At 38.7% G+C, this 17,534-nt stretch overlaps 1 protein-coding gene across 1 annotated transcript; it reads right to left on the bottom strand.

The window, feature by feature from the left end:
- Window positions 1–10,074: 10,074 nt before the first annotated feature.
- LOC117344065 (proline-rich receptor-like protein kinase PERK2) lies at window positions 10,075–16,420 on the bottom strand. Its single transcript, XM_033906713.1, has 2 exons — window positions 15,993–16,420; window positions 10,075–10,366 (listed from the first exon to the last, which is right to left on the bottom strand). The coding sequence occupies exons 1-2, from the start codon at window positions 16,418–16,420 to the stop codon at window positions 10,075–10,077; spliced, it is 720 nt and encodes a 239-aa protein (XP_033762604.1).
- Window positions 16,421–17,534: the final 1,114 nt, after the last annotated feature.

The raw sequence follows: 17,534 nt of genomic DNA, 5'->3' as shown, positions 1-17,534 counted from the left end.
TAAATGAAACTTTCATAGTTTCTATCCCATTGGTAGTGTATATCTGTTGGTCTTCCTAAGCAAAAGCTGTTTGAAAGTGGAAAAAAAAAAAAAAGTCGGAAAATTTCCAAACAATCTTGACATTTGGGAGTAGAATTGTGTAACATTATTAAAGGCTTTTGAGGCCTACTGTCAAACCAGACTGCTCTGAAGCATGAGACGAGACATGTTCAAGGAAAATGTGGTTTGGAATAAGTCAAGCAAAAATTGCCGAGTTTGCTGGCTATGCAATTTTCAGTAATGTGTCTTGTACTGGTGTGTGGAAGTATTACGTAACCCTCACACAGATACATCAGCCTGAGCAATATATATCTACAGTGTTGTGTTCAAGCATATTCAATCTTACTGCAAAAGCTTGACAACTTCTGTATGAATATAATGAATATCAATTGCTGAAAAATATAAGTTTGTGTTTTGAAAATAGATATGTGTGAATAAATTGACAGGTATCTGTGTTTTATGACCTTGCCTTGTATAATTTTGGACAGTTTAATTTCTGGAAATGAGACCTTACCTTGTATCTCAGGATCAAGATAAAGTTTGGATAGTATGTTGAGAGGGTCCAGAATCAGGGTTTGTGATTCAGGGGTCAGTCGAGGTTCAGGGGTCTGGGTTGGTGATTCAGGGGTCAGTCGAGGTTCAGGGGTCTGGGTTGGTGATTCAGGGGTCAGTCGAGGTTCAGGGGTCTGGGTTGGTGATTCAGGGGTCATTGAGATTCAGGAGTCAGTCAGATTCAGGGGTCACTCAGATTCAGGGGTCACTCAGATTCAGGGGTCACTCAGATTCAAGGGTCAGGGTCTTTCTGATTCAGGGGTCACTCAGATTCAAGATAAGGGTCCATTAATTTAACCAAGAAATCATACATTTCCCACTCTGAGAGTTAATTAATTATACATGTAGGTTTTTGTAGCTGGTGGTACAGAAAACTGGCCATTGTAATACTAGACCGTCTTACCAATCGATAGTTATAGGTGAGAACTTTTGTGTCTTGTTAAAGGCTAACTCAGATGGAAATGTCTACTCCTACAATGGGGCTAGGTTAACTTGGACAGAGAGCACTCAGAATTGTCTACATCAATGAATGTACTCTTTATTACTGAACTAAATACATGGAAGCAGTTTTCTTGGCTCCACAAAAAAAATCACTTTTTTTTTCCTCAATATAACACACTGCCATTGATATGCTGATTATCTTTATATGAAAAAATTAGATAAATCTGAACTGTCATCTAGATTACAGACACTGTCCAACGTATCAGAAATGTTGGTTTATAATGTATGGATATGGTTGTTTTGGTGGCTATTCAGCATCCTTGTGGTCGCCATCTGGACTTGTATTATGTATAAGGGAGGTACATCCTTTAATGATTGATAACGTCTTTGGCCATCATGATGGTCTGTGGAGATTAAGCAGCTTGGCAGACTGACCAATGTAACATAAAATTGATTTTTTTATCTGGGGACAGAGATATTTGTCCACCAGGATTCAAGATGGAGTCTAACCGCTTGTGACTTACCATCAGCTTGGCCAGCAATAATAAATATTCAACTGAATGCTATAGTCAGTTTATCTGAAGTAATTATAAATTAACCTCAAAACAAACTGAGGGCTATATTCGGTTTGTCTGAAGTTATCCTCCAACACAGAGCACCTAAAGTCATAGATATACGTTCTGACAATTCATGGTAAGACTGACCATCTGAGTCTTACCAAAAAGCAATAACTGACCATATTATAATTGACCATCAATTTATGTTTATGAATTGAATATTAAAGAACATATTGGGTCTCTAAATCATGTCAATCAATATTGCCATTCTGATTACTGTATACTCTAAATCATGTCAATCAATATTGCCCTTCTGATTGCTGTATACTCTAAATCATGTTAATCAATATTGCCATTCTGATTACTGTATACTCTAAATCATGTCAATCAATATTGCCCTTCTGATTGCTGTATACTCTAAATCATGTTAATCAGTATTGCCATTCTGATTGCTATATATAAGTACACTGTTATACATGGAAATTAACTCTTGCTTCACCAGCAGATTTGAAATAAAGTGTATTGCCAATCAACAAAGCTTGCTAATAAAATATTTAAAGATTTGATTTGCTGCTGCTACAGACATGTATTTTAATTTGTGTCAGCAGTGTTTATACTGTTCATTAGCTGACCAGAAGTTTGTTTATAACAATGACTGTTTTTGTGTGACAATATTCATTAACTGGAAGTCATTTACCACTTTAAAAGGAACAGTTTAAAATAATAACAATATTTCCATGCTAAATAAAATCTAAACAAGTAAATACCACTGACCATGAAACCCACATTGGATAGCAAATCACTCGGTGATCACTTATATATATTAGTTATGTAATATTAGACTCTAAAAATCTGGCTCAAAATATGGATTTCAGAGTAAAGCAATATATAATTATGTTTGGGCTTATTACCAGACACAGGTAGACTTATTACCAGATATTTTTGGGCTTATTACCAGACATCAGTGGGCTTATTACCAGACATCAGTGGGCTTATTAACAGACACGAGTGGGCATATTACCAAATATAAAACAGCTATTGCGAGGTTGGTTCATGTAGTCGAGGTACTGTATAATGAAAAGGCCAACTAGGCTGTTAAAGGCAGTGGTCAGTGATTAGTAGACTGGCCACCAGCCCCCACGTTTTTTGTTAGAACTGCTCCACTAAATTTTAATACTAGATTATCTCCCCCTAGTTTGAAACTTAAAGTTTTATTGTGTCACCTGGACGCTATGTTGTTGTATTATTACCTATCTTCTATTTATAGCCCTAGTGGTCAGATTCAGATGTTAGCAATATACAGCTGAAGTTTGATCACATTCATACAATAGATAATAACTGTCAGATCCATTTTACATCAACAATGTAGAGTTAATTAAAGTTTAATACCATTTATGTCTGCTGTCAGATGTGTTGTTGTAGCTATAGCATCAAAGGTTGTATTTGAACACATTACTAAATACGTGGCTGTCAGTGGTCAGTTACTTACAAGTTGGGGAGGTCAGTTTGGGTCAGTTACTGACCTTAGCAGTGGATACAGGTCTATGTAGATGGATTAAAGCACTTGGTCGACCAAGATCACATATCGACTGTTCATTTGTGGAGAGAAGCAACTATCGGTGATGAATGGACACGAGGATTTCCAGCCAATAACAGAATATCCATCACATCACCATGTATGGAAGGGCTTTGTTTTCCACCAAGACATTGACGTTATCCACGGATGCACTCTCCTCTATTGATCTGTTCTGGCTGTGTGGCCTAAACATCTAATGCCGACTGGAATTTCATCCGCTATGTCACCATATAACTAAAGCTGTTATATTGTGTGGCACTGTTTTCCGCGATTATTCCGTTGGCATTGCACGGAATTTGGTTCTGTGTTTTCATCCCGTGCATTGGAATTTGCTTTGTATCATTGTGTCCATTTAAAGTCTATATTGTAGAGTTGATTACGCTAGTGTGGAGGTTCTGTGGAATATTGGATTTTAAGACATTCACTGCAACATCATTTGTATTTATAGTGTAGCCCGAGGAATCCTGTCTGCTGAATTCCTGGATGTGACGATGTAATCAGTGTAAGTCCTAATTAAACCAAAGTCTGGAAGGAGTTGGGGGGGGGGGGGGGGGATGTTGCTCCAGGAGATAAATTACACCTTGTGAAATTTTAAAGACTATCTGTTTTGTTTTAATCAACAGTTGTGGCACTTTTTTAGATAGTTTAATTGGTGGAGATTTTGTCTATAAGAAGGGCCTGATGCTATGGGTTCAATGTTTTTGGAGCATGTACACAGGTGACAAACATTTTTAGTCCAATATCTTCTATTACTACAGATCGTATGCCTGGTGGAGATTTACTGCCCCAGTGGGTATTTCTGTAATGACAATCCTGAAACTTATGATATAAATATATTTATCAAATTTTTTTTTTCATATTTCTGTAAAATATCAGTTTTCTTTTGGTAAAATTTTGATTTTTTTTTTTAGAAAAATATTTTTTGAAGGAGAAAACATTAAGGTAAAACAGTAAACAATATAATTTCACTATTGCAATTAAAGTCTTTACTAAAAATCTGTGTGTACTGACTGATATGTGAAATTAACCTGTCTGATCAAACACCTGTCAATAGAGACCAATATGTGAAATTAACCAGTCTGATCAAATACCTGTCAATAGAGACCAATATGTGAAATTAACCTGTCTGATCAAATACCTGTCAATAGAGACCAATATGTGAAATTAACCTGTCTGATCTAACACCTGTCAATAGAGACCAATATGTGAAATTAACCTGTCTGATCAAACACCTGTCAATAGAGACCAATATGTGAAATTAACCTGTCTGATCTAACACCTGCCAATAGAGACCAATATGTGAAATTAACCTGTCTGATCTTACACCTGCCAATAGAGACCAATATGTGCCATGATAATCCTAGCCTGTCATAATGAAAACCTGTCTAAGATAATCATTATCTTCAGTGACAACATGAACCTTTAAATAAAGACCACCTTTTACCTCAGCAAACAAAAACCTTGACGAAATGGACACATCCTTAAATAAAATGCAGAACTATCATTTCAAAAGGTTTTTACTTGTAAACTTTGACATTTGTACTTAAAAATAATTATTTAGTTACAGTACAGTAGATATGAGGGTACTGTATTTCATATCCATATAAGGAAGTGTCTAATGTTTAAGGATGTTACTCTCTATCATCAGCCAGTTTGTTTATGAGGACCTGAGATTGGTGCCAGGGTTCCAGCCTTAATGGGTCATTGATTAAGATATCAGAAAGTGTTATAAGGTTTATTGATTTCAGAAACAGCTGTTTATGTATAGTGTTGTTTTGTTCCTGAAAAAAATGTGTTTCACTGAAATATGATATTTGCTATGTAAATTACTTTTAAAGAGAGAAATGTTTTTAAAGCTTTTTAAAACTTTTTATAGTGATACCTGTCTCTGATGGCCACCTTTCTATAGTGACACCTGTCTGTAATGACCACCTTTCTGTAGTGACACCTGTCTGTAATGACCACCTTTCTATAGTGACACCTGTCTGTAATGACCACCTTTCTATGGTGACACCTGTCTGTAATGACCACCTTTCTGTAGTGACACCTGTCTGCAATGACCACCTTTCTATAGTGACACCTGTCTGTAATGACCACCTTTCTATGGTGACACCTGTCTGTAATGACCACCTTTCTATAGTGACACCTGTCTGTAATGACGACCTTTCTATAGTGACACCTGTCTGTAATGACCACCTTTCTATAGTGACACCTGTCTGTAATGACCACCTTTCTGTAGTGACACCTGTCTGTAATGACCACCTTTCTATAGTGACACCTGTCTGTAATGACCACCTTTCTATAGTGACACATGTCTGTAATGATCACCTTTCTATAGTGACACCTGTCTGTAATGACCACCTTTCTATAGTGACACCTGTCTGTAATGACAACCTTTCTATAGTGACACCTGTCTGTAATGACCACCTTTCTATAGTGACACCTGTCTGTAATGACCATCTTTCTATAGTGACACCTGTCTGTAATGACCACCTTTCTATAGTGACACCTGTCTGTAATGATCACCTTTCTATAATGACACCTGTCTCTGATGACCACCTTTCTATAGTGACACCTGTCTGTGATGACAACCTTTCTATAGTGACACCTGTCTGTAATGACCATCTTTATATAGTGACACCTGTCTGTAATGACCACCTTTCTATAGTGACACCTGTCTGTAATGATCACCTTTCTATAATGACACCTGTCTCTGATGACCACCTTTCTATAGTGACACATGTCTGTGATGACAACCTTTCTATATAATGACACATGTCTCTGATGACAACCTTTCTATAGTGACACCTGTCTGTAATGACCACCTTTCTATAGTGACACCTGTCTGTAATGACCACATAGGTGGGGGTTGCAGGAGTGGGGGGTATGAGTTGGCCCTCTGGACGACAGTTCTAGTTAAAGGACGACAATATGTCTGATGCCCTAAAACCATGTACTAGGGATGTACTGGTCTCAGAGGTCCATGTACTGGTCTCAGAGGTCCATGTACTGGTCTCAGACGTCCATGTACTGGTCTCAGAGGTCCATGTATTAGGGATGTACTGGTCTCAGAGGTCCATGTACTGGGGATGTACTGGTCTCAGAGGTCCATTTACTGGGGATGTACTGGTCTCAGAGGTCCATGTACTGGGGATGTATTGGTCTCAGAGGTCCATGTACTGGTCTCGGAGGTCCATGTACTAGGTATGTACTGGTCTCAGAGGTCCATGTACTGGGGATGTACTGGTCTCAGAGGTCCATGTACTGGGGATGTACTGGTCTCAGAGGTCCATGTACTGGGGATGTACTGGTCTCAGAGGTCCATGTACTGGGGATGTACTGGTCTCTGAGGTCCATGTACTGGGGATGTACTGGTCTCGGAGGTCCATGTACTGGGGATGTACTGGTCTCGAAGGTCCATGTACTAGGGATGTACTGGTCTCTGAGGTCCATGTACTGGGGATGTACTGGTCTCAGAGGTCCATGTACTGGTCACAGAGGTCAATGTACCAGGGATGTACTGGTCTCAGAGGTCCATGTACTGGGGATGTACTGGTCTCAGAGGTCCATGTACTAGGGATGTACTGGTCTCTGAGGTCCATGTACTGGTCTCAGAGGTCCATGTACTGGTCACAGAGGTCAATGTACCAGGGATGTACTGGTCTCAGAGGTCCATGTACTGGGGATGTACTGGTCTCAGAGGTCAATGTACCAGGGATGTACTGGTCTCAGAGGTCCATGTACTGGTCACAGAGGTCAATGTACCAGGGATGTACTGGTCACAGAGGTCCATGTACTAGGGATGTACTGGTCTCAGAGGTCCATGTACTGGTCTCTGAGGTCCATGTACTGGTCTCAGAGGTCCATGTACTGGTCTCAGACATCCATGTACTGGGGATGTACTGGTCTCGAAGGTCCATGTACTGGGGATGTACTGGTCTCTGAGGTTCATGTACTGGTCTCAGAGGTCCATGTACTGGTGATGTACTGGTCTCAGAGGTCCATGTACTGGGGATGTACTGGTCTCGGAGGTCCATGTACTGGGGATGTACTGGTCTCGGAGGTCCATGTACTGGGGATGTACTGGTCTCGGAGGTCCATGTACTGGGGATGTACTGGTCTCAGAGGTCCATGTACTGGGGATGTACTGGTCTCTGAGGTCCATGTACTAGGTATGTACTGGTCTCAGAGGTCCATGTACTGGTCTCAGAGGTCCATGTACTAGGGATGTACTGGTCTCAGAGGTCCATGTACTAGGGATGTACTGGTCCAAGAGGTCCATGTACTGGTCTCAGAGGTCCATGTACTGGTCTCAGAGGTCCATGTACTAGGGATATACTGGTCTCAGAGGTCCATGTACTGGGGATGTACTCATCTCAATGTTCCAGGAATTTAGCTGATCTTCTGCTGTTTGATAATGTTTCTCTTCAAAATCAATACATTTCTGTGGTACCTGTTACAAAACTAGAATGGATTACAATGTTAAGTTTCTCGTTCTGTTAGATTTGGTGGTTTCTGGTATTTCTAGGTAGTTGACAGTGCTACCTGCCTTCTGGTTTTTTGTTGATAAAGTAAATTGAAAATTTCAATGAAAATTCACACTTTAGATTTGGAATGTTCTTGCTAGAAACTGTTACCATTGTCAGTTCTTAAACACTTTACATTTTCAACTTCTTCTCAATAACTAAGAGGCCTATATACCTGATATTGGGCATAAAGTTTGCTGGGATGAAGGGCTATACAGGGGTCAAATATGCTAAAATCCTTCTTAATAACTAAGAGGCCTAGAGACCTGATATAAGGCATATAGCATGCTTGGGTGAAGGGCTATCAAGACTATTCGATTAAATGACATTGACCTTCATTCAAAGTCACTGGGGTCAAATATGCTAAAATCTTTAAACAATTTTTCCCTAATAAAGAGGCCTAGAGATGTGATATTTGGCCTATGGCATGTTGAGGTGAAGGGATGTTTAAGTCTCCCTTTAGTCACATGGTTTTAGTTGTCTCCATTTAGTCACAGGTTTTAGTTGTCTCCCTTTAGTCACATGGTTTTAGTTGTCTCCATTTAGTCACAGGTTTTAGTTGTCTCCCTTTAAATTTAGTCACAGGGTTTATAGTTGTCTCCCTTTAGTCACAGGTTTTTGACTTGTCTCCCTTTCATCACAGGGTTTGTTTTTTGCCTCCTTTGGTCTCAGGGTTTTGTATCTGTTGTGTGTGTTGTTTTTGTGATTTCATAGTGATTTATATTTCAGCCTTTTGTTGTGTGGGTTTTTTGTGATTTTATAGTTATTTATATTCTAACCTTTTGTTGTGTGGGTTTTTTGTGATTGTATTACATGTTTAAAGGTAAAGAACACTGTGGAGAGTTTTATGTAGAATTGGCTACTCAGCAGAATTGATGAGGAGCTGTGTAGACCCTATTGAGTATTCAGCCCGTTATCAGATACAAGCAGCCATCGATTATGGAAGAATGCCATTTCCTTCTGATATTTTCTCCCCAATAATTCTTCAGACTATTAGTTGTAGGTGGACTTGTTTTGTCTCGACTAACAAGACTATACAACTGTAGTTGCCAACAATTTTTTATTTCATCTCACCATCACTGAAACCTGACTTACAGTGAAACCTGACTTTACCGACACTGAATGGGACCTACTTAATATGTCGGATATGACAGTGTGTCGGTAAAGTCAGTGTTAGCAATGACATTGGAGCATAAATTAGACATTCTGTGGAATATAGTGGGATGTTACTGGTAATGTCAGTCACTGGTAAAGTCAGGTTTCACTGTACAAAGATCTACAGTTTCTACTCACCAGGGATATTATATCCCTCCACTCTATAGAGTTAGGATAATTCAGGCACGGAAAAATATTGTTTATTGAAAAAAATGATAAAGTGTATTGTAGACTTTTGTTGATATTTATATATGGTTTTATCAACATTCCATGACCTGATAATAGCTAATCATAGTATATTACTTAGAGCATCACAAACTTTGGAAGAATCTTGACCTCTGATGTATAGAATCTAAACATGGTTGATTGTAGGACGATGGGTTCTGGTAGTTTTACATGTGTTGTGCATGACAGGACCAGTGACCAGCCATCAACGAAGACCGATCATGTGACACAGATCATGTGACACAGCGGAAAATTGAACCCCAGACCAATCCATCATAGGACAATTCCACTCCAATTTAAGGCCCATGTTTAACACCTAGGATGTGTGAGGGCCCAGACAGATGACCTATAGGGTAGCCTGAGATTTCTCTATGAAATCAGGTGTATTGTGTACTAGTGAAGATTTGGCAGGTGTCCTGTATTTTGTGTACTATAAAATGTAGAATCTTTTTTCCATCAATAGATAAAAACTTTTTTATTTTTCACGTCATTAATTTAATGATATCATTTAAGATATCATTTGTCCTAGGTAGGACCTAGTTTTAAATTAAAGCAACAACACATTTGCATTTCACTTGTAGACATGGAATGAATATTTGAAGAAATTATAACCTAGCATGATGACATTGTGAAGCTTTAAGATAACTTAGTATGAGTTGAATATTGAATATTGAAAAATTGAAACCAGACCATAGAATATAGCTAGGTAAAGGCAACAGACAACAGACAGGTTCTGGTTTGGCCAGATTTGACCTGCAGATTAAGGGAGCTTGACCAGACAGGTTCTGGTGTGGCCAGATTTGACCTAAAGGTTAAGGGATCTTGACCAGACAGGTTTTGGTGTGGCCATATTTTACCTGACAGGTTCTGGTGTGGTCATATTTTACCTGACAGGTTCTAGTGTGGCCAGATTTGACCAGACAGGTTCTGGTGTGGCCAGATTTTACCTGACAGGTTCTGGTGTGGCCATATTTTACCTGACAGGTTCTGGTGTGGCCATATTTTACCTGACAGGTTCTGGTGTGGCCAGATTTGACCAGACAGGTTCTGGTGTGGCCAGATTTGACCTGACAGGTTCTGGTGTGGCCAGATTTGACCTGACAGGTTCTGGTGTGGCCAGGTTCTGGTGTGGCCAGATTTGACCTGACAGGTTCTGGTGTGGCCTGATTTGACCAGACAGGTTCTGGTGTGGCCAGATTTGACCTGACAGGTTCTGGTTTGACCAGATTCGACCTGACAGGTTCTGGTGTGGTGGGAGTTTACCTGAAGGTTTAGTGGCCTTGACCTGACAGATTCTGGTATGGCCAGAGTTAAAATGAAAGTTCAGCAGGCATTACTGTTAGATCCTGAAGTACATCCTTGCATGTCAGACACCAGATATTTTCTTTAATTCATCAGGATGATGTCAGCTCAGGTGTTTGGAATCTTCAGGATAACTACCAAAGCTCCTGTCTGAAGTCATAAATATGACATACAACAATGGAACTAGGATTACCTCCATTCTTTGCTCAAGTTCATCATGGTGTTAACTTGATTTAAAGTTTGTATTTCTAACTAAGTTTACAGTAAAGCGTCAACGTTTTAATGATATTACTGCTTATTTCGGTGAAACTGTTGAGCAATATAAGGTTAAATGTCATATGGACATTATAATATGGCAGTCTGATGCTCTACAATTCTAACCTTCAAGGTCAAGGTCAAAGGTAGAGGTCAGATGTCAATTGGCTGCAATCTGGGCCCAAACCATAATATTTCAGAACTCTGTTTTTAAAAATTGCCTCACCGGACATATTGCTAAAATATCACAAAGCATAGGTTCAAAGCTCAAATTACTTCAACCTCTTATTTTATATAATGAAACATAATTCTTGCAGTTGGTCCTTTATCACAAACACGTTGCATGGTGATTTGTGTACTAGAGAGAATGGCTGCACCTCTCCAGGGATGAGTTTAATACCATTGGAATGACTACAGATGCTGTTTCTCATGGATGAGTAAGTGATGGAAATGAACGATATGGTAATCTGTCCATCAATATTATCCAATGTTGATGGCGTTCCCAGACAGTAAAACCTGTTTAGGGCGTTATGTGTGTACAGATGATGTTTTTCTGGAAACTCGACAATCGGTCATCTGTCTCTCGAATTGTACTGTCAAGTGGCCTGCTTTGATTTATTTTCAACAAAATTGCATAAAATTTGCAAATATAAGAAATAGTTTTACATTCAATTATTCAGAATTATACATATAAAGAAAAAGCTTCTGTGGCAGAAATTCGAATTGGTTTTTCAGCTGTTATCTTGCTTTGCCATATTTATTTTTGTTGATGAGCCTTCAATATTGGTACACGGTTTGAATTTTAGATAAAAAAAATAAAAAAATATGCTAAACAAACTTTTGATTAAACTGTGGGCAGTACTTCCTCTGAAAAATCATCTGTGACATACAAATATGGAAAAAGACATCAAAATATTTATTGATGTTTTTTATTGGCTGATCCAGCATGCCCCTGTAAAATCTGGTTGCCATAGATACACATTCCAGTGCTTGTCATCGTTGGACACATGGCTTCAGACTCGACTAATGTGACAGATTGTGAAGAAAGAATATGTGAATTACAGTAAAATTAGTCGGTTAGGGAGGTCTGGTAGCTCCTTAGGGGACGATTTGGTACTGTTACCACAGTCAGTGAATTGTCACCAGCTGTCCGTCAAGCCCTCACGGACCACAGAAGTGGTGCCAATTTACCTTGTTATGTAGCCTGATTTAATTACCAAAAACACAACTCTTGAGATTCCTTATGTTGTCTGCTGTGTCGTATTATATTTGTCTCCATCTGTCATTTTGACCTTGACCTCCGTATGGTTACAGAACTTGGTGCTTAGCGATTGTCTGACATGTACATTATATCAGTAGCTATTTTAGTTAGCTATTAAGAACTTCCAGATGAACTCCATTTGAAACGATTGTTTTTATGGAAACCCTTTTCTATAAACCCAAGCTATTCCAAACCCTAAATCCCATTTAACTACCTACTTCCTGAAATGCCGAACTCTCATTTGTGCACTCTTCCATTCATTGATCAGGGCCTTGTCTATTCTCTAAGTTAGGGGTGATTTGAATAAGAGACAACTAAAATGAATGACAAATTCCTGAAGTCAGGTGACAGAGCTGAATGTGCTCTGACAGCAGCATTTTCCTCTCAATCTTGCCAGGAACATATTCTAGCTGGCTGTGTGCTTAGCTGTTGGAATAGATAGCTCCTGGACATTCAATTGCTCTAACTGTGGATGGTATTGGGAGATATTGTCACTCTCACTTTCCTGCTGTATGAATGGAACATTAACAATTGTGAGACCAGGAAAGGACAGGGACTGATGGAGAGGTCTGCTATCAGAATTCTTACAAGTTTCCCAGGCCTCGACACACGTCTGAATCAGGAACATTAAGCTTACCCAACATTTAGCACTAATGTGGATGTAATTTATATATCAATACTTTTGCTCTTAAAGGATAATTAATTTGACATATATAATTATAGTTTATGAAGGTTGTTTGGGTATGATTTCAAAGTCGCTGATGAGTTGTGTACTTGGTTAAGGTTGCATTAGTTTATGAAGGTCGTTTGGGTATGATTTCAAAGTCGCTGATGAGTTGTGCACTTGGTTAGGTTGCCTGCAAACTTCTGATTTGTTCTGGGTCTATTGTTTAATGTTGAGACTCACATCTGAGGTAATTACAGATTGATAGATCATGTCAATGAAGTGAGGTCACATGATTTGTATTGAGGTCACATGATTTGTATTGAGTTCACATGGTTTGTGTTGAGATCACATGGTTTGTATTGAGGTCACATGATTTGTATTAAGATCACATGGTTTGTATTGAGGTCACATGATTTGTATTAAGATCACATGATTTGTATTGAGGTCACATGATTTGTATTTGGGTCACATGATCTGTATTGAGGTCACATGGTTTGTGTTAAGATCACATGGTTTGTATTGAGGTCACATGATGTGTATTAAGATCACATGGTTTGTATTGAGGTCACATGGTTTCGAGATCACATGATTTGTACTTTATATAGAATTAAATTAGGCATATGTTTCATTGTCTATTGGAACTGTCGACAGATTGTGCACTTTTTTTTAATGTTTTGGGGAATTTGGTGTAAGGAAATTTTAATGACAGTGTAGGGAACTGGACAAGATCGAAAGTGTATACTTGTTAAGTTCAGATAGGACAATCATCAACTTGTTAAGTTCAGATAGGACAATCATCAACTTGTTAAGTTCAGATAGGACAATCATCAACTTGTAAACAAATGTTAACACCTAATATCTCTTACATTAGTTATCCTGAAATTAATCTTACTAACCATTTTCAAATCGCATGATGAATTTTGTTTTTGTCATCTGACCCGAAGGGCAAGGATGAGGTGAGGATGACCTTTAGAAATGGTGCCTTTGCTGTTGTGCCCTGTCCTGTCTGCTATCAAAGGCTATCAAATGTGTTTTTGTGAATAACCTTGACCCATATTCAAGGTCAAAGAGGTCTAAAAAGTTCTTCTGCAAACCCAATAGGTTTGGAGTGACGGCATTTGGCCAGTGATATGTTGTAATGAATGGAAGCCAACCTAGGGCATTGATATTTATTAAAATATGTACCCAAGTCAGGAAACTTATAAAACCATTTGAATTGTACCCATATCGGGGAAACTAAAACCATTCTAATATGTACCCATGTCAGGGAACTTATAAAACCATTAGAAATGTGACCATATCGGGGAAACTAAAACCATTCTAATATATATGTACCCATGTCAGGGAACTTATAAAACCATTAGAATTATGTAACTATGCCAGGAAACTTAAATCCATGAAAATGTTTGAAAAAAAAAACAAAAAAAACTGCTACCTTATTATGAAACCATTCTTGGCAGAGTAAGATTTGATGAATATATAGCACCACAGTATTCAGCATTAGATGAACCAGTGAACAATTTTATCTTTATCAAACTCATGTGGTACAGATTCTTTGACATTTTTAACGAAGACTAAATTTCTGTAATTTCCACTTAAAAGTGATTGGTATATATCAATGTTGTATTTAATATAATAATCATTCAGTCAAACTGGATTTGAACCTGATTGCTGTGAATACTGTAGGAGAAATATATAGAGTTATATTGATTTCACTAGAGTACATCTTTAATTATTGTCAAATTACATTTGCTTTTTTTTTTGTCAGAGGAAACGTTTGCTATTTGAAATGAATGTTTTCCTGACAAAGTTAGGCAGGTGTAATTTGATTACTCGCTGGATTTTCATTTTGAGTTAGTTTCTCTTTTGGTTTCAAAATTAAATTTAACTGAATGTGAAACAGCTTGTTATGTTTAATGATGCTATTTTGAAATATTGGAGTTCATATTCCCTCCAGGTTTTAATTCTTGCTTGTTGTCATTAATGGCTCCGAAAGTCACACTTTTATTTTTGAAGGTCACACTGTCATGGCTTTGAATGTCACTCATGACTGTGAAGATCACAGCTTTGAAAGTCACACTGTCATGGCTTTGAAGGTCACGCTGTCATGGCTTTGAAGGTCACGCTGTCATGGCTTTGAAGGTCACACTCATGGCTGTGAAGGTCACAGCTTTGAAGGTTACACTTTCATGGCATTGAAAAGTTACACTGTCATGGCTTTGAAGGTCACTCTGTCATGGCTTTGAATGCCACACTCATGGCTGTAAAGGTCACGGCTTTGAAGGTCACACTGTCATAACACTGTCAAACTGTGCACCATCAACATATATTCAGTTTGATCATCTTTGCGACATTTTGTTTTCTGGAAATAGAACATATTACAAACATATTTTCAGTCCAGATTTTTTTTCTTTAAATGAGGATTATTTTAATTTTCATGGAAAAATGGGCTAAGTTTATATGAATTAAGTTATATGAAGTCATAATATTCTAGATAGATGTTTTTCAATGTCATAAAAAAGTACATATCTGTTTAGTGAGTTGTGTATGATAATAAAATAAGTCAGCTGACTTCCTATATTCTTTGGCAGAATTAAGTTGGTAAAATGTTTTGAATTTTCTTATGAATACCCTTCTTAACATTGTATCCAACTTTTTTGATTGGTGCAAAAAACATAATAATTGGGATGAAAAATATACTGGAAACACACTAGTTTTTTTATTCGGCCTGACTTTGTCATTTGAAATCTGTTCATTCACAATATCCACACTATATTGAGAATGATGGATTGATATTTTTCTTTCATTTAAATGTTTTCACAGATGGTATAAACACTGACCATTTTAACCTAAAGGTCAGAAGTTGATGTGTTGGAGAGTCTAAAATGAAAACATGATTTGAGTTGTAACTGGCAATATAAAACATATGCTTTTCTTTGCTAAATGAATGAAGTTTTCACCAAAGATTTTTAACGATTCCATAAAAGTTTGTAAGCCTCAAAAATAGTTTAAGTGAGTTTATCTAAAATAGAAACATAAACTTACCATAAAAAATAGAGGTTATTAACTTTTATATGTTATTGATAACTAATAGGCCATCAAAAGTTGATGTTATTTACCTCACTACCCACCCATAGCAATAAACTATCCACACAATGAGGGGCTACAACCTGGATCTTACAGATTCCCACAGCTCTATTTCTCACTGTCATAGGGAGTGTGAAACTGAGGGATCACATGTTAGGAGATAATTATACACCTTTTATCAGCTATCATCACCTCACTGGGGGAAGAGCATAGTAGGGGGGGGGGGGCAGAGTAGGGGGAGGGGGCAGAGGAAGGGAACAGAGGAGGAGGGCAGAGGAGGGGACAAAGGAGGGGGGAGGGGGCAGGGGAGCGGGACAGAGGAGGGGGGGGGGGGGCAGGGGAGGGGGACAGAGGAGGGGGAGGGGGCAGGGGAGCGGGACAGAGGAGGGGTGAGGGGGCAGGGGAGCGGGACAGAGGAGGGGTGAGGGGGCAGGGGAGCGGGACAGAGGAGGGGGAGGGGGCAGGGGAGGGGGACAGAGGAGGGGGAGGGGGCAGGGGAGCGGGACAGAGGAGGGGGGAGGGGGCAGGGGAGCGGGACAGAGGAGGGGCAGGTGGCAGGGGAGCGGGACAGGAGGGGTGAGGGGGCAGGGAGGGGACAGAGGAGGGGTGAGGGGGCAGGGGAGCGGGACAGAGGAGGGGGAGGGGGCAGGGGAGCGGGACAGAGGAGGGGTGAGGGGGCAGGGGAGGGGGACAGAGGAGGGGAGGGGGCAGGGGAGGGGGAGGCAGCCAGGATAAGGGTTTCAGGAGTGGGGGACCTCTGTCATTATTGACGACCATATCCCCTACATGAGGTTTAGTTTGTGTAGTAACACATCACAAAATACCTGCATACTTCCTGGCCAATTTCTTCTATCTGCATACAGAGGTCTAGGTGTAAACAGTCTGAAATTTTTAATGATATGATTCCAAATATAATAAATATTATATGTGGAATTTGTGTATTTTTTCTGTCTTACTGGCTCATTAATAAGAACAATTATAATGGTATCCATAGTAGACAATTTTAATGGGATTGAAATTCATTATAAACTCGCTGTTTTAGTAAAAATGTCAAAACAAATAGATCTATAGAGGTTCATGTTAATATAAGATAATACCACCACAGATTTGAGAATATTTATTTAACCAAAATTTAATAATATTATTATCAAAGATTTAGGAAGATTTACAGCAGGAAAAAAACAAATGGTGGAATCCCCCTGTGTGTCAAGGCTATAGATATATAAATAGTTAATGCTTTGGCAATCTTTATGATGAAAACATCCGACTGAACACCTGGGGAATGTGCAGGTCAACACAGCTAGAGTACACGGCCACCATCATGAAATCAATAGCCGGGTTGTCAAGCAGTTGCAGATACTGCATACAGTTCAGGGTACCAAACACCTTGTTTAACTTATGTATATCTAGATGTCGCCATGGAAATATGAGTGAATTAAAGGATTTTGTTGCAGTTTCCAGGAAATTGTGAAAAGGACATTTTCTACATGATTCTTAATATTTCATCAGGGAAAAATTGATTTTGTGAAAGGGAGTTATCTGTGATTTTCTGATGGATGTGTTCACTCTAATGGATGTTTTTCTTTGGTGTTTCAATTTGACTTTCTGAAAAACATGACACGACATGGAATTTTTATAGAATTTTTTAATGTTCATTTAAATTGACAGGTTATAAATGTGACTATTCTGTTAACAGGTGTAAGCGAAGAGCAGTTAGAATTAGACATTAGGAAGTTGGTACTACATTGTATATACAAAATATATATATTGCAGACATTTCTTTGAAAATGTTTATTTGTAATTCCTTTTCACTTGTTTACAGAGTATTTTGTCTGGCATAATTAAACATATCAAAATTAAGTTCTTCATCAAGCTATAGGTGCTGTGTTTA

This window comes from Pecten maximus, chromosome 15, assembly GCF_902652985.1.
Source record: "Pecten maximus chromosome 15, xPecMax1.1, whole genome shotgun sequence".
NCBI classification, from domain to species: Eukaryota; Metazoa; Mollusca; class Bivalvia; order Pectinida; family Pectinidae; genus Pecten; species Pecten maximus.
This window is presented reverse-complemented; position numbering and strand designations above follow the sequence as displayed.